The sequence below is a fragment of the Cyrtonyx montezumae genome, unplaced genomic scaffold (assembly GCF_038088225.1).
Source record: "Cyrtonyx montezumae isolate F1298 unplaced genomic scaffold, pur_monq_1.0 scaffold_2, whole genome shotgun sequence".
NCBI classification, from domain to species: domain Eukaryota; kingdom Metazoa; phylum Chordata; class Aves; order Galliformes; family Odontophoridae; genus Cyrtonyx; species Cyrtonyx montezumae.
In genome coordinates, this window is record NW_027071936.1 from 24512954 (window position 1) to 24538800 (window position 25847).

The window sequence follows — 25847 nt, forward strand, 5'->3', positions numbered from 1 at the left end:
CGGGTCCGACCGCGCCTCACCGCCCACCCCGGGGCCCCTCCCGGGGCCGCCCGCTGCTCTCCTCCCGCCCCCGCCGCTCCGCACGGCCGGCGGAACCCCAGCGGGGCTGCGCGCTGCGCTGCAGTCGGAGGATGGAGCGCGCTCTGCTTTGACTCATCGCTCACGGACAGGTAAGGCAGACCTGTTATCTGCATTCCGTCTCCGCTCCGCTTTCTGCTGTGCCTGGGAGCACTCATCCATCCCTTTCTCAAATGGTTTTAGACGCCTGCGAGAGCCTTCTGTGGAATGCGGTGACTGCCACTGCAGCATTTCCTATGGCAGAATGCTGGGTGTGAGGACGGTCTTCCCATAATCTTTGTTTCTGCTTTACGTGTCGTAACAGTTTTATCTCCACTCGATCTGCCTGCATGCTGAGCTTGGGTCTCTGGTTGTGCCATAGGTCGCTCCTCAGAGATAACCAATATGTTACCTCGATACGTGTGTTGTTTGAATTCTCCTCTCTAGCACAGATCTGTCACTGGTGAACTTCGTGACGAGCTGAAGCACCAGCTGCCAGGAGAAACCGGGAAATCAAAGCAGAAGGTGAGTGGTACACCATGTCACAGTCAGCACCCGGAGCTGAGAGGAGTAGAGACTGCTTTAAGGAGAACTACATGTGAGTTACGTTGTCTAATACTTCTGTTGTGACCTGCAAACCAGTGCAGAACTGTGCTGGAAGTCTTAGCAGGCTTCGTGAGGAGCCTGAGCAGGTGTCAGAACAGCAGCTCTATGTGGTGCTAAGGCAATAAAGCCCTAAGCTCATTTCTTCCTTCCAAGCGAACATCTTATGCTTGAGCTGTAAACTGGCGCTGTCGTGGTCCACAGATGGGATTTGTAGGCAGACATTGCTCTAATAGTCCTGACATATTTTGGTATAGTTGAATGCTGGACCCCCAAAAGCAATCTGCTAGGTATTTCCCCCCCCCAAAATATGTGCATTTAATATACCCTGCACCTATTAAAGCAAATGATATGCCAAAGGGAAGGAGATATATCACTTTGGAAATCCATTGAGGGCTGCTGGTGGAGCAAGTGTTGGGAGAGCAAGTGTCCTCACAGTAATCCAAACCTTTTCCTGGCTACTTTTCCTGAGTAAATGGCAGTAAGGAAAAAATTTCCATGAGAAGTAATTGTTCCTCAACAGCAGTATCTGAGTTAGCTTGAACATTTTAAGGAAGCTGTAGGAATCCTGCCAGCTACCTGCTCTTAGTGGGAGCACAATTAGTGAAAGAGATTAGCCCTGTATTTGTACTCAGAGGACAGCAAGACTGACCAAACTTTGGGAAAGAATTATGATGCATATTAAGACAAAAAGGTAGGACAGAAATTTTTCAGGATAAGAGAGAGAAATCTTCCTGAAATGGGCTCCTCCACTCTTGGACATGTACTGGAAAGTCAAGTAGGATTTCTTAATGCAAGAAGCAGATCTACTCAGTTCTACTCTTGCCATGACCTCTGCACACAGGAGGAGTTAGAAGGGAAAAATAGAGTAATAGGAATAGAGATCCATTAAGTGTTAGACTCAGTAAATCTGACATTTGTAACAGTATATAAATCAAGTAGTCTGTATGATTTTTCTGTAGGGATTTCCTTTTGGACACAGCTGGAGACAATCAGATCCTTGCTCTGATCAGCACGGCTGTTTTAAAAAGCATGTTACTGATGCACATCCTTATTGAATAACATATCCTTTATGCCAGGTAGATCTGTACCCAGTGGTTGAGTTTGTGTAATACATGAACTCAATGGAGAAAAGAAGCTGTAGTTTTCTTTTCATGTATTAAATTTCATTTTTTAGCAATGAAGCACAAACTTTTCTTGTTATATTTTTATTCTTGTTTGTCTGTATTGGGCTGAGAGGAGCTTGCACTCTTCTTCAACCTACAAAAAGAAGTTGCTCCCATCAGACCTTTTTCTTTCCATCCACCAATCCACCACCTCCTCTTTTCTCTGTATCCTTCTCACTTTCAGGACTGAGAAGTGGGAAATCAATTAACTACTATAGTAATTTCAAATTTTGCTGCTAGTTAAATAGTTTATATTCATTACCTACCATTCAACAAAACTATTTTCCTTCTGGCCAGGTAACCAAGTATCACTGCAAATGAATTTTTGCACATAGGTCTCTGGACAAAATGGGGAATGCATCAATAAAATCCAAACATCTGAGGCAACCCGATAGACATGTAGCAAACCTAGCTCTTGGTTGTGCTAGCAACTATAAGTTTCTAACGGACCCTGCCATTGGCATCCATTTGACTGGACAAGTTGATGTGCTTTGCAGCAGAGTGCTTGAACTAGAAAAGGAGCTGAAAATAAAAGATGAAGAGTTGCAGGACAGTCAAAGTCTTGTTGCTGAGCTTCAAGAGCAGCTGTCTGTGCAGACTAAGGTCATAGCAGAACTCACCAAGGAACTCCAGAGCAAGTGCATTCAGCTGAACAAGCTGCAGGATGTTATTAACACCCAAGGAGAACACTCTCTTCAGCCTTCTCCATTTAGAGTGACTCCAAAGAATCAAGTCTCTGCTGACAGGAGGAAAGGAGCTAAGGAAGGCGTATCTGCAGAGCCAACAACACAGCTCTATAATTCCAGCAAACAAGCTACATTTTCCTTTGAAAAATCAAGAGTCCGAAAGGATTCCAGGTGAGCTCATTGCAGTGTCTGCATGCTTGTTTTGCAAGGATATAATTGCTGTCATGATGATATTGTCTCTTTTTTGAGAGGTCACAATTAAATCATCCATCCTTTTTTTTTTTCTTTTTTTTTTTTTTCTCCCTATAGACTTCATCTCTATGGTAATCAGGTGCTAGCTGGATTAGTTTAACTTTTAACAAAGAGTCACCCGTGTGACTTCGGATTGAGTTGAGGTGGCCTCTGTATTTTAGCTTTTAGCCTCTTCATGGCTTTTCATTACTAGCAATCAAACAGAAAGTAAGTCTCAGGTCCAGGTTTGCCCACAGCTGACAGCTTAAGCTTTGCTCTGGAGCACTAATGGACAAAAGACTGTATGCCACCACATAGGTTCAGATCCTTGTTCTTGTCTTATGTTTGGCTTGAGAAAGAGCAGGACATGATTCTTAGCTGTGTACTAGCTTTGTCATCCTGGTGTCAACTCACCATTGCAAAATGTAACAAGATATTTTGTACAGCATGATTATACTGTTAGTATTTTTCTCTTGCCCCCCAGCTTCTGACAGTCAAGGTTTTGGAGCATATTTATACTTTCACCTCTCTGAATCCAATTTCACTTCCAATCTCTGCAAAAGCCAGAAGAACTGCCAGTTGCAGCTCAGCTTGGAGACAGATCTCAGGCTGGTATCCTTAAACAGACCTTACTGTTTTACCTCTCAGTTTAGGCAAATCCCAAGGATCTGCCTGAACATGGTGATAGCCAGAATGTGTGAACTTCAGCCAGCAACTCAAGAGTCTCAGCTTTGCGTGTCTTCATGATTTTGAGGCATCTGTGGCGCATTCAAACTCATACTGCTGTAGACCTAAAAGCTGTCAGGCTCCAACAAGTTTTCATCCATTGTGTTCAGTGCTACATTTCTTTTCCCTTCCCATTATTTTTTTAATAATCTGATTAAAAATAATCGTAATTACTGGTATGGCTCCCATAGATTTGTAATGGTTTAGATCGTACCATTGCTGCATTTATTCTGAGCTTTACTGTCCTGGAAACAACTGTTTTAATATTCAGTGCAACAGCCCTGAGAACAGGCCACTGTCCTCTCTCCTCCCTACTATTTCTAGCTCTCCTACTGTTCTCTACTTTTCTTCTATTCCCTTCTGTTCGACACCTCCTGATCTCCTTCACTTGCACTTTACTCTTTATTGGATTTCTCATCTTCCATGATGGTCACTAAACTTTCATTTGTCTGCTAACTATTGCCCTGAGTATAATCCTTGAGTGAAGCTGAACTCGTTAGTTTCATTATCAAGTGCTAGTAAGTGTTTCAATTTTGCCTCTGTAATTAGTGTTAGAGAGTTTGCCATTAAGGAGTTGGCCATGTGCTCTTTACAAAAGCTACTTCTCAAGTTGCAGTGAGAAACAAAGTAAAAGAAAACAATTTTGGATGTGTAACCAAATCATCACCTTAGGAGGTTGGATTCCATGTTCTCTAGAGGTCCATTTCAACCCCTACAATTCTGTGATTCTGTGATTTTAATACTATCTATTACTCTGACGTTGACAGAGAAGATGGAATTTAAAAATTACTTTTAGGGTATTCTAAGTATTCTATAAATCATACTAGAGATTACGTTACCTCTTCTTACATTATTAAGCTTAAATTCAACTTCATATTTTACCCACTGTTCTTAAATTATAAAGAAATCTTCCATAATTATTCATTTTTCAGCTCTAACTCTTGGTAGGACAAAAGACAATATACCTGGGTTTCACTTGAAGGTACAGGAGTGGTTAGAAAGACAATTAAATAGCTGAATATGGACTTGTATTAATGGTGCTGCAGCAGTAGTATTGTTTTGGGTTTAAGTCCTTTGTACTAATGTTGTACAAACTCACTGCATAGATCCCTGCTCATAGGTTCATATGCTATTTATTTTCTTCTGCTATTTATTGAATGAGATTTTGATACTCTTGCTGGGAGTATCTCAACACAAATGCTTTAATGAAAGCTCTAGAAGCTTCAAATGATTCCTCCTCTGTGGACTATGAATGCATATCCTTGAATATATACAATCTCTTGTGTTGGATATAAAGTTCAATAAATGAGTGTCCTCTTTATGGGAGATTGGGTATTGAAAAGTTTTAGCAAAAGGCCTAAAGAATTTACCCCTTGGGAGTGGTATTTGGAAGTTGATTGCACTCCAGCTAATCTTTCAGTCTGAAAATAATTCAGCCTCTTACCATTTGCACAGCATTACTAATTTAAATATCTGATGACCTGCGGTGTTTTTTCTCCGCTTTTGTGTCCCTCCACAGCATGCAATCATGATCATTAGCATTTAAGCTGCTTACGTAAGCTTTTTCCTCATTACAGTCTCAGGATCACGACTGGACTGCTACCAGCCATTACTGGATGGAGAATAAAGTTATTACTATTTGATACTTAACAAATAACTTTCCTTTCAGTCATTTCCAGCACATGTCCAAAACCTCACATCACTAGGAGAAAGCTAGATGGAGAGAAAGCATTGGTCCCTGAGGCATGTGCTCCTAGAAAATCACAAAACTGGGGTGGGTGTAGGGGAAGCTGAAAAAAGTCAACAATGATGTATTGTGCTGGATGTATATGGAATGAGCAAGCAACTGAGTCAAGAGCTTGGGGCATGACTGCGATGCTTTTAGGTCCTCACTACACTTTTGGAAAGCAACAGGTTTCTGCTCTGCATTTCTGGGAGTTTTAGTGCTTGTTAAGTATCATTTCACGAGCCATTACTGTATTTTATTGTGGGGTAATATGCACGATGCAGGCCAAGGTAAATGAAATAAGCAAAGCCATTTTTAGTAGGAAACAAAGTTAGAGGCTCTATTCCAATAACCCTATTGCCTTCAGAAAAAGTCATGTTATGATCTCTGTTTCTAAGCAATCTTTACCATAACTACTTGATTTTATTTTCTTACTTCTTGTCATTACCATTACAGATTTACAGACATTATGAGACAAGTAATGTGGTAAATGTACTTTCTTTTCATTCCCCATTTCCATGATAGTTCATCGCTGATTTCCCTCAGGAGACTTTGCATGTTTTGATGACAGATTTGCATTGTTTTTACAAACACAAGCAAGAGGGGTTTCTTTGTAGAAAGCCACAAGGACATTGGTTTTGTTGGGCAGCTTGTCTATACATGCTGAATAGGAACAAGGGGTCTTAAAGATGTAATGTAGCTTTCACTAGCAGTGAAAGGGAACTGCTCAGCTGGTCCATAAAGGCTTTCAGTGCAGCTTTTGCTTAATTGCATTTGTTTCTGGCATGGATTCAAGGCAACTACATGGTGATTAGAGGAAGCCCTTGACCCAGTGCAATCAGAAAGCATGGATTGCCTGGTGTGTACACAGAGCCATCTCTGTCCCAGCTGTTTGGTCTCTAGTAGTCAATTCAGGCAATTTTAATTTTCTCACATTCTCTTCTTGAAATCCAACCACTCAGATCTTGCACCAGCAGAGCAAACACACTGTTCTTGTCCTTGCAATTCTTTTTATATCAACGTTTCCTACTGCAGGAAGTAATGCAGAGACACTGTATCAGGAAACATGAGCCAGGAACCAATCAGGACACAGTCTCACAAGGTCCAAATGGATGAAACATCAGGATGGTGATAACAGCAACCAGCAGCAACCCCAACCAAAAAGGGATCATTCAGGTCCAAGTTCCAGCCAGGAAACATGACCACAGCACTTACAGTGTGGTGTCCAAATCCCTACAGAAGAACACATCAAGAATGTTGCTAGCACTTCTTACAGAATACAAGTTAAAATGATCGTGACATGCAACTGTGATACTGGTCATGTTGTCAGTGTTAGAAATTAAAGGAGACATGTTGAGAAGAATGAATACCTTCTGAGTAATGTAACCCAGACAGGCTTGATCTATTAAACTTTGCTTTTCCTTGAAAACAGTGAGAAGAAGCTCATCACAGATGCCCTGAATAAAAATCAGTTCCTGAAGAGACTGGAGCCTCAGCAGATCCGAGAGATGGTGGAATGTATGTATGAGAGGACTTTCCAGCAGGGAAGCTATGTCATCAGACAAGGAGAGCCAGGCAATCACATTTTTGTCCTAAAAGGTGAGTATTGCTTGCTCATGCAATGCACAGCTTCAAGAATTAGGAAAGTAATTCAGAAATCTTTGCAGGAGACAGCAGTGTTGTTGTTTGTATTCATAATGTCCCCGCTGCATGTTTTACCTCTGACTTTTGTTTCTTTAGTTTCTTTTTTAAAAGAATTAGAATTGCAACAATTGATAAGAATTAGAGTTTATGCTGTACAAAGTACAGGAACATACGTAAACTGAGCTCACATCTTTGAAAACCTCTAATTATAAATGGATGTTTTAATGTGTAAAATTGATAGTAGCTGTGCTTGAAAAAAGAAAAAAGGGATGTGGAGAAGGAAAGAGGCAGGATTCGTGCATCCAGAATTTTTCCTGACATAGTAGAGCTTTTCTGAGGGCCAAATAGGTATGTTGAAAAGAAGAGGTACACGCTTTCAGGATGGGGTTTTTGGGGCCATAACCTGCGAAGAAATTCAGACTATCTTTTACTTCTAACAGATTGATGGTAAGACTCAAGACCACTTTATTTAAGGACAAAGTAATTTGCTTTTCTTCTTTCTGCCCTCCCCCTTACAGTCTGCACATATGTGTGCATGTGCTTGCAAGAACAAACAAGCCTCATGAGTAATTTTTTTTGTTTGGTCACTGTTTTAATATGCCCTTGTCTAAAACACATGAGGTTATCTGAACCACTGCAGAACGTTTTGTTGTAGCAAAAGTTCATCCCATAAGGGTTTAGAATGGCCCTTCTCCATAGCCTAATCGTGGTGCTGAAAAGATTCTGTCGTCTCCCCTTCCACATCCAAATCTTGTATTAGTAATGCATCCAAAAGGGAAAGAAATCACTCTGATTGTTTGTACCTGTGTTTCAAGGCAGTGTCCCTATCCTTGCTTGACTTGAGAGAACGATGAAGCCTGAAATGCCTTGATTTTTCTTCATTTCACTATGTGCAATAGAGCTCATTTAATTCATGCTAACCTGATGATTTTTGGCAGAGGGCAAACTGGAAGTCTTCCAGCAGAATAAACTGCTCTCCTCCATCCCCGTGTGGACAGCATTTGGTGAACTGGCCATTTTATACAACTGCACACGGACAGCTTCTGTGAAAGGTACAGAGCATTTCTTAGAAAAACACTTTTCAGAAAGAAGTCAGTAGGTACTATTGTGAGATCCTTGCTGTATCTAGACTGTCTTTAAAGTTGTCATTTGATAGATGTCTGCATGTCCAAAGTGCCTATGATAAACTCATGTTTCCTTCGAGTTTGCTCTATCTGGGCAGCTGAACAATCCTCTGTCACCAATATGTTTTTAACTCTACTATGACCTTTGATAAACAATCATGCACCTCCAAAATATGCTTTTTAACCAAATCTGTACCAGATGAGCTGGTAAGGAATGGTTATATTTCAATGTAGAATGATTTAGTTGCAGTAGTGATCCTTAATTCTTAATGATCATATTTCAGAAACTGAGTTTGAAGATATCTCAGAACCATATGCTGTTCTTTTTTAATAAAGCAGAAAAGGCCTAATTTGAGCAGAAATAAGACAAATAGGAATTGGTTGCTTTTGTATTTCTTTTAGTTCTGTATCACTCAGGAAGTTACTGAGTCTTGCCAACATCCATCTGTATATGGCATTCAGGAGAAGATTGAGTTTGATAACAGTGAGATGGTGGGAGAGATGAAATTTCTCAATGAGACATGCTGCTTATCCAAGAAAAATACTGTTTCTTGCTTTGTATTTACTGCCTGACACCATAGATTTCAGTATTGCTGTGATATAGATATCTGCCTTCTGTGTAAAACTGGGTAGTAGCACGTTCAGTATCCCTGGATTTTAAGCTGGCATCTTAATTCTGCGACAGAGCAGTAAGTGAACAAACAAGATTTTAATTCCCCATCCCCATTTTTCCACTCTCCACTGTTCTGTAAAAATACCTCACGTTTGGCAGCTAATTTCTTTTATTGCCTAAATCTGCAGGAACCTTGAATCACCAGTAAGTATGAAGAGTTCATGTGTGCTTAAAAAAGGAGTGAAAGCACTACAACAAGAAGTTGTTTGCTTTAAAAGCTTCTGTGCTTTCTCCCTGCAGCTAGTTTAAGCACTTATTCATTGCTGTCTATGTAGATGGAGTAGCCTCCTGTAATCTGTTTCTTTGTGGCTGCCTGATGAACAGAACAGTGTCCATAATGTGATTATTTTTCACCCTAGCATTTGCATATGTTTCCTACTTCTCTCTTTTGTAAAGTAATGGTTCAGCATAGTAAGATGTCATGCTATTTGAGACCTTTGTTAACATTAATTGGTTTTGAGGTAGGATGAGGATTGTCCAATAGTTGAACAGAAAGGATATGTGAATACTTACAATCACTCCAGAAACTCACCCCTCCCTGCTAACTTTCTTGTGTTCCTGTACTGGAGGAGGAACATCACAATGCCACCACTGAGCACAAATAGTAAACCCATATGTGAAAACTCTTATTCCTTTGTATTATCGAGGGAAAACTGCTGAATATGATGCAGCATCTTTTATTTTTATTTTTGAGTATATTAAATGAAATAGAAACACAATTATCTGCTAAAAAGTATTCTAAGTGCAATAGGCTCTGCTGTGTCAGTAGTTGCATGCAGAAGCCATAGTATGCATCTTTGGTGATGGATCTTGTACATGCTTGCTGCAGTCATATTTTGATTATGTTTGTAAGATAATCAGTAATCTATAAGGTTTGTTTTGATTACCTTTCTTTCCCTTAGAAAATGACTGTTAGAGGAAGAAATGTGTGAAGGCTGTAAGATTAAATGGAGTTTCATGAGTTTCTCAGCCTGTGTTATTCCTATCTTATTGAGTAGCTCAAAATCATTTATATATTATCCGAATTAGAGAGAGATCCAAACCTGCTGCAACTATCTGCTATCAAATCTTTAGGAATCATTATGGATATTCTGGGTTTTTGTTTGTCTGTTTTGTTTTCTTAAAGCAATCACCAATGTTAAAACATGGGCACTGGACAGAGAAGTGTTCCAAAACATCATGAGAGTGACAGCACAGACAAGACAAGAACAGTACAGAAACTTTCTTAGAAGGTAAACATAATGCATTTGAGTTTCTGAGAACTGTTTTGGGCTCCATGGTAAGATAGAAAATAACATTGTGCTTAATAATGTTAAGAACACCTTAATGCCTTTGCATTAGGCACTCAATAATTTAAATACTGATCTCTTTTGATATTATTTTAGGATTCACAAAATCATTTTGCTTATTTTAATTGTCTTTATCCTGTATTAAATTAGGAAACAGAAAGATCTGCTTGATGAAATGAATGTTTTTAAGTAGTTGAACAAATGTATTGGAAGGCTACATGGCTCAAAGTCAAAACAATGTATTAAATAAAGAAAGTTAATGAAATCTTCTGACTAGAAGTTTATTTCCTGCTGGTGCAGATTAAGTAATATATTCTTCATCCCTTGGAGACTTGAATATAAAAACAACGTGGTTCTCTTCATGAACTCTTTCCAACATATATTACTGGGAAGGTTGTAGAAGAGTGCAGTATTTCTCCCTGCTGTAGGGTACACTGAGAGATAAATGGTGCTTTTTTCTTCCAAAAAGACAGCTTTGAGATTTCAAACCATAATTAGCTGATTACATGTTTTCCTTTTCTTAAACTTTTTCGTTAAGCATGGCCATTCTGATACTGTTGCAAACAGAGATTTCAGGCATGACCATGCATGGAATGTATTTTTTGTGTATTTTTTTATTGTCCCCATCTTTGATTTATTTAAGTATTTCTGTATTGAAGCCAGTAGTTGGTAAAATACTTGACATCCTAACTTTCACAAGCCAGAGTTCTCAGGACAAGAGGTTTTCTTATTCTTAGCAGCATGTTCACTAAGTCATCACTGAGGCTGTATTCTCGTTTAATTGCTGTAAAAGTAATGCTGAATTTTTTGCCTTTATCTGATTTTGCAGTCTCTGTAATGCATTTGGAAATACATAATTGGATTGTTATAATTTCTTGGTTTTAAATGAATGGATTCTGAATGACTGAATTTTGAATTTTGATTGGGGAAAAAAAGTTCTAAATATGAAGTTGATTTACAAACTGATGAATGTTTGCCACATTTCTCTAATTGTGCATGTTTTGCTTATCTAAAAAGTGAGGTAAGACTGCTTCAACCTTCCAAATAGTTAGTGCATATTGTATATTAAGTATAACAGCACCAGTTCAGGTAGTTATAATATGTTTGTGCTAATTATATGGATGAGAATAAATCATAGTGTTAATCTTCTTTTGTTTGTCTGTTTGTTGCTTTGCAATTCTGTTTATTTTTATTTTTTTATTATTTTTATTTTTTATTTCTTGGTAGTGTGTCCCTCCTAAAAAACTTACCTGAAGATAAACTGACCAAGATCATGGACTGCCTGGAGGTGGTAAGATACTGTTAGATTCATCTAACCAATGCTTAGTAAGCTTTTATAATAACAAAAGACAAGTAAGTAGAAATAAATACTAAATAAATAGGAAAACTTTTCTGTTTTTAATGTCAATATTTTTGAATTGGACAGAATGGAATTCCAGGTTGGCAGCAAATGGCATCAGTGCTAATATGTTTGATGAGGCCACATTTGGATGTGCTACACATTGGTCACTGTGCCAATTTTACACAGCAGATTGCCTGCATACTATTATGGGATGTAACTTGTGTTGAACATAGGAAGCTAGACCTCCATAGTGCATCCATATATATTAAGAACTCTGCAAATAATCAGATTTTTCAAAGAAACTGATGACATATCAGGCAATGTGATCTCCTCTTTTCCCCCACAACAGGAGTACTATGACAAAGGAGATTATGTTATTCGGGAAGGAGAAGAAGGAAATACCTTTTTTATAATAGCAAAAGGAAAGGTAAGATATAAAATACAAACAACAACAACAACAAAAAAAAAACGATTTTGTATACAAACACTTTTATTGGTGATGGCTAGCAGAGAGGACTCTAGAGAATCAGAGCTGGAGAATTTCATCAATAAACTGCCAGGAGTTATTTTAGATTTGCACAGCGTGTCTGTGTCTGGAGGTGTTTGCTCGTATGGCTGGTTTGGGTTTAGCTGAGTTGGGTTAGGTTTGGTTGAGTTTGATTTGGTTTGTTTTTTTTAAGGCTGTGGACACACCAGCAGTATGAGTTGTCTCCAGTTTTGACAGTGTTTGAAGTTGATGTTACCAAAAAGCCCTTAAGGAGCTTTGTATCAGTGTGAGAGTGTTGCTTGCAACAAACCTTCCCTGAAGGTCTGAAGGAGACCATTTTGCAATTCAAACACCAGTAGGCATTTACATATTCATTAAATTTATGCCATGATATTTGCAAATCAGAACACGAAATTGAAACAGTGAAATACTCTTTAAGAAATTAATGAACAAGCTTTTCTGCCTTTATTTTTTTAAACTAGGTGGATGTTAAAAAAAGAGAAATGGTATAAATGCTAAAGTTATTTCTTAAATTTTCTGGTCTGATTTATTTGAAAAGGTGGAAAATATTAGTTGCTGTTTCTACAGGCTGTTTAACTGAGAATATAAGCTCATATGATGTCTACCCACTTTGAGAACATGAAGTATTTTTCAGTTTTTTGTTTAAAGAGGATTTATTTTGTTCCATTTTAAAAGATGTGAAGAGAAAATATTGGAGAATGGGAAATAATAACTAGATTAATTTTTGCCATTTCTCAGCAAAATTTGGGAGGGATTGAAGGATGTTAGAGGGTTTTAAGTTTTGAGAGGAAGTAGAAATTATATTTTTTCATAACTTACTGCAATAACATTGAGTTTTATATATGTATGAAATAAATAAACCATGGGATGCTTTGACTTCTACCTTCCTAAATTTCTGTTCCTGTGCCTTCCAGGTAAAGGTTACCCAGAGTACTGCAGATCACTCTCAGCCTCAACTGATTAAAAATCTGCATAAAGGAGATTACTTTGGAGAAAAGGCTCTCATTAGGTTAGTTCACACTGATTCCTGATGTATCATATTTTAATTAATCTGTCACTGTGTGTCAGGTTATACATATCATGGTTATTTTGAATATAATCCTTGTTTTATTTGCAGTGTCAGCCTAAGAAGGCAATGGTTGAGTTTGTCTTACTGTTTTGGTTTTTGCAGAAACAACTTTGAAACTTACACCATCTCTTACCTTTGGTTTTCCCTGTAAAAGCCAAATGCTGGACTTCTCTGACTTTTTTGTTTATATTCCAGTAAAAGCACTGATGAGAATTTGTTGCTCCAGCCTCTGGATGACTGCTAGCATGGATAAGTTCAAACATTGCCAGAAAGAATCCCTGTTTTTGTGCCAGTGCCCATGGTAGTAAGAGAAAGAGAAAAGGAGTACAGAGAGTACATGACCTATGAGCCATGTACCTTCTTTCAGGAACACATCTTCAGACTTTGATATGTTCTCAGAAGGTCTTGATTTGTTGTATCTGGACTTCACCGATACTTCTTTTTTTTTTTTTTTTTTTTGTGATATTACCCAGTCTTTGGTAGAGTAGTTGAGTACTTGCTTCTGGGAATCTTTTCCTGCGATCACTAATTTAATTTTAAACCTGTGATAGAGAGCGCTTGCAATAAATAAATTTTTAAAAACCTAAGCGCTGGAGAACTACTTTCTGCTCAGTACCTCAAGCATTCCCTTTCTTTAATTTCTTTTCTCTGTGCTTTGTTGGTCTTCAGGGAGGATGTAACACTCATATCTCACAGGTTGCATTAAGGCCTTGAAAAATCTTTCTTTTTAGCAACAAATTGGATGGGTAAATTTACGTAGGATGTAAAATATTTTATACAAAGGTTTTCTTTAAGATGATAAATATGAATAATGTGCAGTTAACTTCCAAATATATATTGACATAAGACAGCCACTGAAAAGTTGGGCCAAGAGAAGAAAACTGCACCTTTTCTTAGAGTTCTAGATTACTGTGTTGTTTCACATGTAGGCAGTCTGTATTTGATTTGGCAGCAAACACTACTGTAAGTAATTTTAAGCTGCCTATATATAAAAAAGTAATCAGTTCTTACCTAGTCCTGTACTGATAGGGAATTGCAGTATTTTCACAGCGCACTAAGCAATAACAACTAAAAGTAAGGTACTTACAAATTACTCCAATCATACGTAGATTAGTTTCTGGGCACTCTATGGTCTTCCCTATGAATATTTATTTGGAAGATTGAATAGAGAATGGCATGTGGAATATTTTAGCTTGGAGAATCAGCTTTGAAATGAGTAGCAAATCTGTTGCAAGGCTATTTACATATCTTCCTAACTTTGAGAAGGTTGCTAAGAGTCATGATCCAAACCCCATTGAAATGAGAATATTTTCTGCGCTAGGCAATCGTAATGACTAGTAAAATACTAAAACTGTACATTTGGTTCAGCAATACTAATCCAAATACAGGCTGGTGAGGCCTTCCAGGAGTTTCACTTAGAGCAGCTGTGGTTTTCCAGGAGTAAAGTGTAGGATACCTCAAGGATTTTGACATGCTTCTGAATTCTTCTATTTTCTGTCAATTCTTAGTGATGATGTCAGATCAGCAAATGTTATTGCGGATGAATATGATGTGGAGTGTCTCGTTATAGATAGAGAGTAAGTATTATGCTCTGCCTTAAGGAAAGACTTAACTTTCTTTTTCAGTAGATCAACAGTAAGAGGCACAATTACAATATTTTCTTAAGAGAGTACTGGACAGGTGGTTATCCTTTTGGTGTACTGATTTGTAGTTATGCTTTACTCAGACGTAGGCTCAATGGGGGGCACAGAAGCTTAAGAGTAGCTTATTCCTTTCTCTTTCTCCTTGTGCTGACGATGTCTCACATTTGTTTATTTCTTGGCTCAGGGAACAACAAAAAGTCCATGCATGTCCCTGTTTAGGGGATATTCATTTGTCAAGGGGACTTTGCAGCTGAATTGCTGATTTTGTCCAGCAGAGGCCAGCTGCATACCTCCTAAAGTGGAAAAAAAAAAAAAAAGGAACAATTAGATGACGTAAAGAAGAGAACTAGCAGAGAGTAAAACAGTAAAACCAACATTCTCCGGGTTCTTTCTCTGAATTATTATAGTGTAGCAGGAAATAGTCTGAGCAAGCTGGGTACTTTGTCCCTCTACTCTCTGTCAAACCAGGTTTGATATTTCAGCAGGTTAACACCTAGTCAAAGCTCTAAAAATATATACCAGCTAAGTAACAGTATGTAAAACCCTGATAGAGCTACTTGAGTTTTGGTTTCTCTCTTCATAATATGTATGGTAGTTCACGCTGTTTCTTTGATGATTTTAGGACATTTAATCAAACTGTTGGAACATATGAGGAGTTACAAACCTATCTTGAAGGTTATGTGGCTAATCTGGCTCGGGCTGATGAAAAGCGACATGCCAAGTAAGTCAGATCCTTTCTTCAATATATTTTTAGTAGATGATCACAAAAAGTGAAAAATATGTCAGTGAAATCACGGATGTTGGTTGATGGAGATGAACCTTTGGGACTGATTAGAATCACTAGAAAAGAACTGTCTGGGTATGCTTATGAGTCCAAGAACTTTTATGAAAATTAGAATACAGAGAATCTCAGTACATTTTCTTGCTATCAAGTGCTCACTCTGTCCAAGAAAACTGAATACAGAAAAGCAGTAAAAGTGCGTTCATTCTTTGACCACTAAAGCTACTAAAGGTCAGCTTCAGCTTCTGAGGGTGTTATAGAATTACATAATTGTACAGAAGATAAATTACTGTTTCAAATAGAAATAATCAGATACAGAAGAAAGTCTGTTTCTAACATTTCAGTGTAGCAGCAGTGCTGTTTTAGGGTTTGCTTTTAACTGTGGACCACAACTATTGTTTAACTGCCACTGATTTCAACTTAAGTAATGCTGAAATTATAGAAGAATAAATGTTTCTCCTGTTTAAAACTATAATTGCACTTCTGTTTCTGATAATTCTACTGGAACTGCTACACAGTTCTGAAGAAACTTCTCCAATGTGAGTGCCCAAAGTTTGTCAGCTGACTCCATCATTAGAAGCATCATCGTGGATCAGCTCAGGATAAAAATACCATTGTTTGTACTTGATATATTTCAGAAGGATTTCATTTTTAGTTTACTTTTAAATTATGACCAGAAAGAAAGTGGTTCTGCACAGAATAAATGAAGATGATGTTATGGGATAGGAAGGCCTTCCTTTTCCTTCTTTTCCTTTTTATCCTTTTTTTCCTCTTTTTTTCCATTTCCTCGTCATAGGAACATTAGAGAGTACTATGATATGTTTTGATGGCAAGGAAATCACTAACCTGTGGTAATTGTTTTGATGCAGAAGAAGATCCTTCTGTGGACAGTCAACCAAAGAGGTGTCTTTGGAGATGATACAGCTGAAGGAGAAAGTAGCCCAGTTTCCTTCTTCCCCATTCCAGAATTTAGAAGTTGTCACAACTCTCGGTGTTGGTGGGTTCGGAAGGGTTGAGCTTGTAAGAGTTTGTTTTAAACATATTTAAATAGTTCTTGGTCTTAAATAAAATGTCTTTGCTATCGTTAAACTATCAATTGCCTTTTTCTGAGCCAAATTTCCACACTAGTTGACTACCAGTTTGGGAATACTACAGCATCACCTGGAAAATTAATTAAAAATAAGTTTTATCCAGCTGTAAAAGGCTACTTCTTTGAATTTCTGCAAGCCCTGTTTTAACTTCCATCTTTTTTAGAATCTTGGAATCTTCAGCATAATGTCAAATCTCTTGTAAACATTCTTCACAAACAGACTCAGCTTTTGGTTAATTTGCGTCATACTGATCTTTAGCAATTTTAACTTGAAATTAGGACAATTAGGACTCATTGTGGTATGAACTAGTTGTAGGTTACATTATCTACTCAAACAGATGCTGTTTAGTGTACATAAAATGGATGAAGAGGATATTTCTCTTAATTTTTCGTCTAGAGACAGGGACCCTAAAAAGATTTGATGCTAGTCTTGAAATCATGCAGAGTGGTTGTGTACAGAAGAGATGGGAAATTTTTCCTTTCTTTATCTCATGTATACACACCGTTTTTATTCACAGGTTAAGGTAAAAAATGAGAATGTGGCTTTTGCTATGAAGTGCATAAAGAAGAAACATGTAGTGGACACCAAACAACAAGAGCATATATATTCTGAAAAGAAAATCCTTGAGCAGATATGTTCTCCTTTCATTGTGAAGTAAGTTGAAATACAAGATTTCCTTAAATCTGACCAGCATTAAGATGGTCAGCATTAAGAATGAAGCTTTTGGCATAAATGAGTGCTGAAGAAAAGACACTGTGGGTCTTGTGTTTCATTTGCCACATCCTAAATAGCTGCTGTTTGCCTCCACAGACTGTATCGTACATTCAAGGATAGTAAGTACGTGTACATGCTGCTGGAGGCTTGCCTTGGAGGGGAATTGTGGAGCTTGCTGAGAGACAGGTAAGCTTTATATACAAGTAAGAGCAGCTTTATATGCAAAAAGAGAGGGATGTGTGGAATATGGGGAAGGGAATGAGTGAAGTGTGTTTTTAAGATAAGACACTGCATTATCAGGTAACTAGCAGCAGAGTAGTCTTTGAAAAATCATCGAAAAACTATGATCTGGAGTAATTCATTTATGCAAGCATGCAAATGCAGACACTACAAGGAAGTTAAGAGGGATTATCTCCCTTGGAGTTTTTTTTTTTATTATTTAATTTTTTTTTTTTTGGTATACAAAAATATAAAATCCTATCTGTCAGCATGGGAACAACCACATCTGGCAAGAAAAATGATCACAGTTTGGTTGAAGGTACTTTTGAATTAACAACATTATTGTCCTAACAATGAGTGATTTATGTTGCACTTGGAAGTGCTGTCCTTCAGGGAGGAAACACAAATGACCTCGGTTCCTTCTGTTTAACAGAAAGCATTTAAGGCAAATTTGTTGGAGAGAGGTTGTGCTCTGTAATACCACATGGCATTTTGATGGGTTGAAAATTTCTTCTTTTCTTTTTTACCTGTGCTGTCATTTGGCTCTATGTTATTATTCAGTGGCTGCGTTTCTTTGTCACTTAATGTTGTACATTTGAAGCCTATCTAGATGATTATTATTTTGCCATGGGAGATGACGTGTCAGTGTAAATAATCAAAACAGGCAAAGTGATTTATAAAATCCAATGATTCGAAGACTTTCCAATGAAAAGGTTCATTTTCAACCACAAGTGACATACTGAATGTAAATGCAAAAAAACTTGCTAGCATTCTGGATGTTACATCTTATCCAGTTAATGAGTGAGGTGTTTTTTAGAAGTTAATTTTCTCTGCAAAGATAATGTTTTTCTTTCAGAGGCAGCTTTGATGAACCCACTACAAAGTTCTGTGTTGGATGTGTGACAGAGGCTTTGGACTATCTACATCACATAGGAATTGTCTACAGAGACCTGAAGCCAGAAAATTTAATTTTGGATGCTGAAGGATATATAAAATTGGTAAGATGCAGTGATATATTTTTGTACCTGTTTACTGTTAATATAGAGACAGGAACCACATGTCCCAGGCACAGCCTCAAGTAGTCACAGGCTCTACATTATTTCAGTAGAGAGGGAACACACTGAACAGCTCCTGCCTGATTTGACTGACAGTGAAAGCAGAAGTGCAGTGCTCTTTAGAGAGCTTCAGACATCTGCTCTGAGGATAATAAGCAACCCACCTTTTTCTGTGGGTTGTAAATCTTGTGTCCTCAAGAAAAGCATGGGTTGTTCTACCCCAAATGAAAATCATTTGAGAAATTACTCACGAGAATAAATGGGATTATCCTATAGCTGTCAGTTATCCAGTGGAATTATTTATTTCTCCTTCACAATAACTGTTAATTGTTTAGCTATAAACTGCTGTGAGTTCTCTGCAGGAGACGTGGAAGCAATGAAGACCCTAAAGCTTCCCCCAGTAACCTCTGCACTATGCAGCATCTATTGGTTTTGATCAGGTTGATTTTGGATTTGCAAAAAAGATTGGATCAGGGCAGAAAACCTGGACGTTCTGTGGAACCCCTGAGTATGTTGCTCCAGAAGTCATTCTGAGTAAGGGCCATGACTTCAGTGTGGATTTTTGGTCCCTTGGGATTCTTGTGTATGAGCTCCTCACTGGCAGGTAAGTGCCCCCAACTCCAAGTTCTTACTGTGTTTATTTGTTTTTAAGAAGGTTAGTTTTAAAATAAACAGCTCTTTATTCTTCCTACAGAAGAATGATCACAAAAAGTGATCTTTTTTTATTCTTCTTTACTACAGTAAATAGGAATGAATTGCAAAATGATATGTCTTCTTGTCTCTTATACACACGATCATGCAGTATCCCTGGTTCCTACAGGCAGTTTCTCAGCTTCACACCTTTCCAGCATTTCAAACAGGCTGAAACACAGGTTGTCAAAGCAGGAAAGTGGTTGTTTTTTTCCATATTCTCAAAATATTTGCTCTGAGCCATTCCATGCAACAGTGTGCTTTCTTATTCTAGTCCACCGTTCTCTGGGGCTGATCAGATGACAACATATAATTTGATTCTAAAAGGCATTGAAAAATTGGATTTTCCTAGAACAATAACAAGGAGGCCTGAGGATTTGATCCGCAGACTCTGCAGGTAGGAGTTGGTGTTTTGTGACAGAGCTTGGGTATAGGCAGGTTGAACTATTTAAGATAAGGATAAGACTGCTAAGTTTTGTTCAGTGTCTTCCTCACTGGAATGGTGACATTGTCATGGCTTTCTGGAACATTTCACCACATTGGAGGAAGGGAACAGTGAGCAACATCTCTTTATGTCTCTTGATGTGACTACACATTGTATGCAAAGCAGTAGGACGTGTAAATGCTCTTATCCAAAAATAAGAATATTTTTTAAATCCTTATGCTCTTTTTTTTTCCCTCTTTTTTAAGGCAGAACCCTACAGAAAGATTAGGCAATCTGAGGAATGGAATTAATGACATTAAGAAGCATAGGTAAGTGAAGAAGGCTGCCAACAAGAAAAATCACTTTTCAGTTTGAAAATGTTTAATATTTTAGAGCTCAGTTCAGAACATCACGAGGCTTCAGGCGCTTCCAGTTTGCAAAAGAGATACCCCCATTGCTACCATGCATTTACTACCACTACAGGCAATGGTATAAACAAAAAACAAAAACAAACAAACAAAAAAAAATCAGCTAGAAACATCCTGGGTTCCTGTTTGTTTGCTTGTTTGTCACATGTTAGTGACATAGGAGTTTGATTAGGTTAATTAATGAGGAGTCGATGCCAGCAGAATTCATGTCTGCCTTTTTAGACCTCCTAACTATTTGATCTAAAACCAAACATTTTCTCTGTAAGAACTGAAGTAAGGGGCTCTAGAGCAGTGTTAATTTTATATCCTCTTTCTTTTAATGATGAAAGTCCACAGTGGATTAGACATTTCCTGCTTTTTCTTTTCATCTGAGTGGTTTCTAAGCTCTGCAGTTTGTGTCTGGGAAAAGAAGCACTTTCTCCCCTCTGTTTGTGTCCATTCACGCACATCTTTTCACAGCAATACTTAACAACAGTGCTCAGATTTCCCCCTTCAAACAGCCCTGTGGTCCCGTGGACAGCTGTCATGTAAAATGGTTTAGATCTCTTGCTTGCATGTGGTTAAGTTTTTAATACTGTGCTTCTAACAGAAAAGTTACTCTGTTTCTCCTTCTCAGTCTCTGTCTTCCTATGATCTCCCATTTATTTTTGCTCAGGTGGTTGAATGGTTTTAACTGGGATGGTCTGAAACTGAGGAAATTAGCATCACCTTTAAAAAGAGAGGTATTGGCTTTGGTTTTCAATTCCATAAGACTTTACAAATGTAAAGGTGAAGTGTTTGTCTGCAAGGAAACAACTGAGGACAAGTGCAGAATTTCCCAGAAAAGGACTTGTATTATTATAGCTCTCCAGTTCAGTGAAAATTGAAGGAAGAAAAGATAGATCCAAGCAATACGTATCTTAAATTCAGTTAGATAATGGAAATATTATTCCACCAGTGTAGTTTGCATTAGATTTCCAACATTATTACAATAAATGATGATGATTTATTGATGAACAGTGAAATAATGTGTTTTCTGAGATGGGCACATTATTAAGATGTACCGTTCACGTGACTGTGCAGTACAAACTTGTGCATTCTTATGGTATTACAGGACATCATTGAGTAAGATTCCTCTCTTAAATGGCCCATTCATCTTTGATGTGAAGTGAAAATTGATTAAGCATAATGGCTCTGAAACTTACTTTGGGGTAAACAAAACAAATAATAATTCTTGGATCTGCTTTGAGAAGTTACTTCTCGAGTGTAGATGCGATCTACAACAAATATTTGAATCAAAGCTGTATCTAGTGTGGCCCAGTTTTCTTATTAACTTCAGAGAGCTTTGTGTGACACCAAGGATTTCATAATATTTGGGGAGTGTTTTTGTATCAGGAGGTTATGGCCTTGTTCTGTTGTACAAGTTTATTACTGGTACTTCAGCTTTTAAAGAATAAGGAATTTCATCCATTGAAAGAAAGGATCCGTATCATGCTGGACTTTCATTCCTGCACCAGTAGCAGGATTGATTTTTTATTAGGCATCAAGACAATTGATGCCTAATAAATGGAGAGTATTTTCAAAAATTAATTTCTGAAATAATCATCTCTTTGTGTTTTCAATGCCACAGTTGTCTGGACCAACTGATTACAGCTACTTTGACAGCTATCCCCCTGAAGAGGGAATGCCTCCAGATGAACTTTCAGGCTGGGACAAGGATTTCTGACAGTATTTTCTTCCAAAACATCTATACAGACTCATAGGCATCAGTTCTAAACCTGTTCTTGTGTTTCTTGCTTAAAACCAAAGTACACAATGTTTTTGAGAAATGTTATGTTCCCTGGAGAATTGAAGACGATACAGCAACCAGAACTTGTTCAGATAATGCAACAGATTCTGTGTGCATCTCCTTATAACAAAGGCATGCAGATGCAACCTGAATATTTTTTTGATAAACAGTCTCACTATGAACATTTTTCTGACACTGTGGAGGGGATGGTTTTGCCATTTGGAATTTCACTAGCACATATTTTGATATCAACAAGGTTACCACGTCTTTATTTTAAACAGAGAGAATGAAGATTATGGGCCATAACGTTGTGGAATTTGTCAATATCTGACACTACAGGCATCTACTTTTCATTTTATAACGAGTCTACTGTGTGTTTTGCTCTTTCCAGTAATGGCCAGTATACTGCATTGATTCAGAAAGACTTTTTTCTACAAGATTGATTTGTCTTGACTTGATGCTGCAGTTTGAAGGGTATCACTGTGGAAGCTGCATATCTTTCAGTCTAGTTCTGCACCAGGTTGAGTATGCGAAACAGGGTATGACAGATCAAATGAAAATCCAGTAGGGAACTAGGTAAATGCATAATAGATTTTTTTTCTTGGAAAAGCAGCCTGTGTTATGCATTTCCCTAACTGCTTCAAAGAGCTATATCATCTGCATCTTAAAATGTCGTACTTTTACGTAGTGTGAAGCAAGCTAGAATAGATAAACAAAAAGCATTTATCTCGCAAGAAAAAATATGTACATACAGAATCATATTTTGTCCTTCAAATATATTTTCAATGATACTTTGCTTTCATTGGTATTTTGCTGAAATTATGAAATTTGCTGAAACATTAATGCTAAATCTCCCAGACGTTTTGATGTCCCACTTACTTGCTATCAACAGATATGGATACCTGCGGGTGGTAGATGGAAAGAGAACAGCTGCTGACCTGGCATTTCCCAGTGTAGTAGGATCCCAGTTTGGGTTTTATAATCTCCTTGCAGGTTTTCAGGATATTTTCAGGCAGAGACTTGAACAACTCAATCTGGATTCAGTGTTGATTCTTCTCTGAGCAAGAAGTTGGATTGGAGACTTTCCATGAGCCTGTAATTCCAGGAATTAATTTTAACTGTCACCTACTTGTGTAATTGTAATATATCATGATGATTTTCCCCATGTGAGTTTGTAGATGCTTGATTTTTGTCACTTACTTACTGTCTATATTATTAGAACAGAAGAGTTGTTTTGAAATGTTGATTGAACGATAATGCAGTTGGGTGTTGAGAGCTCATGATTTAAACAGAGAACTCTCTTGCTCCCTGCTACGAGGGTATGGCATCTTCCTGTGGATCGTGCTGATTTTCTGGCATCAGTGCAGCTGTAGCCCCTGATAGGAACTGGTTCAGTTCCCAATCTAAATATAGATATTTATTTAAACTGGAACAGCACACTGCACTTCACATGCTGGATGGAAAAACCTCCCAGGAAACCTGTGAAGTGTGTCAGGGCTTTGTAACTGGCGTCGACTGATTTTTAGCTGCTGTTTATGACCTATCACAACTGGACAAGGAAGGTGCTGCCACTGGGGCTGTCCATTTCTCCCATTTCTGGTGAGTGAAGGAACCGTATCTTCCAATTCTGAGGTGCGTGTCATGCTACAGCTTGCCATTAATTAATTAGAGACTGTAGGGAGCTGGGGGCTGCATTCCTGCTGTACTTGATGAAGCACAACTCTTGTGCTTTTTTGGATTTTTGAGCGGGAATTGCTCCTCATTGAACCTCTGTCTGATGAACTTAGGAATGTGCTACAGGAGAGCATTCACTTGGCTGTTTTGAGCAGAAGACCAACAAAATGCTTTTATAAAAAAAAAAATTGTAAGAAACAAGGAGATCCTTGAACTGATGTATTACACTGTGCTGGCTAATTGATTTGTACCACGCTAACAAGCAAATATTTTTTTTTATTGCTGAGCAGTCGGAAAGATAGATTTTCTTTGACAGAAAATCAAATTAAATATGTTATATAACATTCAGCCCAAGTGAAGGCAGTGGAGTATTTTCCAATGGAAAATTATCAGGATGAGGAGGGTGGATCAGAGGCTTTAAGCTAGGACTTCAGGTGCTTTAGACCTTTGCAGCAACTCGATTTGGTACCACCAAAGAACAGATTTTCTTTTCAGGATTTAGACAAGAAAATAAGTTTTGTGTGTGTGTGTGTGTGTCTCTCACAAATACTTTTATCATAGTCAAAATAATATTGAGTCAAATTTTATAAAAAGATTTTCAGTGTATTTTTCCATTAGGGAGGGTGGGAGGAAGGAAGGAGAGTATGTCCTGTGGAACAACAGGATCTTTTGTTTATGAAGTTTTGTTGATTGTTTAAGTTGCAGTGTGTGCAAATAACATAACCTTGTAACACAATGAGCAGGACAGTGTCTTTTTACAGTCTCATTCCACACAGCAGTGTGGAACAGCAGAATCACTGAGGTTGGAAATGACCTCTCAGATCATCTACTCCAAGTATCAACCCATCAACACTGTGCCCACTCGGAGAATCATTAAAGTAAGACAGGAGCTCCAGCAGCCAGCATGTCTCTCTCCCACTCAAAATTTACATTCTCTAGGGGGGTGTTGAGAAAATAAATGTTTAAGAAGTTGCAAGAAGTGAGATTACAGGTCTCTGTTGTGTTTATGTAGGGGATCTTGTGCATTTCTTTTCTGAAATGCATGCAGATGACTAAGCTGAAATTTTCCAGGAGCAGAAGATGATGAAGTAAGTCCAGCCTACACACTGCTTGAACTGACTCAAACTGTCTTTAGCAGATGGATGTACTACAGGCTTCATCTTGACACCCGTGGGGTTATGACATTGCAAAACAAAAGGGCAAATTGACAACTTTCACAGGACAGAAGAAGCTGGGAAAGAAGATTTTGATTAAAATACTGGGCTATTGCTAAGTGGCACAGCTGCTTAATAACCTAGTTGGCCACTGGGAAGGTAAGGCCTACCCTCAAGTAAGCTGTTGGACTTACTGCCCTGCTAAAGAGGGAACTCAGGAAAAAGGGAGCTTAAATCCATCCTGATGTGTAATAGCCCAAGTTTCTTGTGATTGTCTGTCAACACAATATTGGGCTGAGAAAGAAGCTGCAATTCTTTCTAGGGTTTCCCATAGGTTTTAGGGGAAATTAGAACTGATAATATGGTAATGTAGCACTGTGACGACAGCTAAATAAATACACAGTTCCTAAATTGCAAGAGTGATAATGAATCTGAAAGCTCTGAAATGTACCAATAGCCTGAACAGACTGGGAGAATCCACTACCAATGGTTTCAGCAGTATTGGAAAAATAAAGTTATTTTGATGTTAACAAACACAATGCAAATGGTTTTACCAGTTCCTCTAGCACAATTTCAAAATAAGTCACTATAATATTTAAAAAATATTCTAGGATTTTAATAACTCTGTTCCATGAGAATTATTGTTGTTACATGTATAGTATTTTTTGTTACTGAAAAGAGATCCTAATGCATGATCATGTTTGTATTCCAGGCGTAAGTATATAGGTGGGCATTACAGAGAAGAGGTGAGCAGACACACTTAGTTATCATCTAACACTCAGCAGCACTTTGCCACACATCCCAGTCATATGTATGAAATAGCTTACAATAGGCAAGTATTCTGTAAAAGCAAAATGCATCGATATTATCCTGACCTAACCAGCAATTGTAATTCTAATTACTGCTGTTTGTACAGAGGCACTCCTCCTGCTCCTGTTTTTACCTTAGATGAATTTAGCTCTATTAATAGCAATGGAGGAGATAATCTGCATCAGCTAATATGTATTAATATTAAAAAATGACTGTATAGAACTGCTAGGCATTTTTCAATCATTCGGATGCAGTCATCCACCAGATACTGCACAGTGATCATATACAATGTTCTGGACTACTCACAGAGCAAGGATCCCATCAATCACCTGGAAGGAAGCAGAAAAATCAGATCCTGAACTGGAAAGGTATGAAAGCAGCAACTACAAAGTAGAAAAATGTCAGGTAAACAAGTGGCAGAGCTGCCAATTAGCTCACATGAACAATCAGATATGTGTGGGAGTTTCATATTACTAAGCTGTAATAATTTAGTCACCTTGTACAGTGCCATTTATTACTTATCTCAGTCTGTAAGTAAGTCAGAAAACAATT

At 38.0% G+C, this 25847-nt stretch overlaps 1 protein-coding gene across 3 annotated transcripts; it reads left to right on the forward strand.

Moving 5' to 3' along the window:
* Nucleotides 1-502: 502 nt before the first annotated feature.
* On the forward strand, nucleotides 503-22072 carry PRKG2 (protein kinase cGMP-dependent 2). Of its 3 annotated transcripts, XM_065736623.1 has the most exons (19): nucleotides 503-582; nucleotides 2162-2683; nucleotides 6628-6794; nucleotides 7778-7891; nucleotides 9763-9868; nucleotides 11153-11216; nucleotides 11617-11694; nucleotides 12690-12784; nucleotides 14353-14421; nucleotides 15110-15208; nucleotides 16138-16288; nucleotides 16877-17013; nucleotides 17170-17259; nucleotides 18149-18290; nucleotides 18788-18951; nucleotides 19312-19434; nucleotides 19728-19790; nucleotides 20545-20611; nucleotides 21499-22072. In XM_065736623.1, exons 2-19 carry the CDS (start codon nucleotides 2175-2177, stop codon nucleotides 21592-21594), a joined length of 2334 nt encoding a protein of 777 aa, XP_065592695.1. In that variant the 5' UTR covers nucleotides 503-582; nucleotides 2162-2174; the 3' UTR covers nucleotides 21595-22072. The 3 variants fall into 3 exon arrangements, with proteins under 3 accessions (XP_065592695.1, XP_065592696.1, XP_065592697.1); XM_065736624.1 differs by lacking the exon at nucleotides 21499-22072 and having other exon boundaries at nucleotides 19732-19790; XM_065736625.1 differs by lacking the exons at nucleotides 503-582; nucleotides 2162-2683; nucleotides 6628-6794; nucleotides 7778-7891; nucleotides 9763-9868 and adding an exon at nucleotides 10613-10646.
* The last annotated feature ends 3775 nt before the right edge of the window (nucleotides 22073-25847 follow it).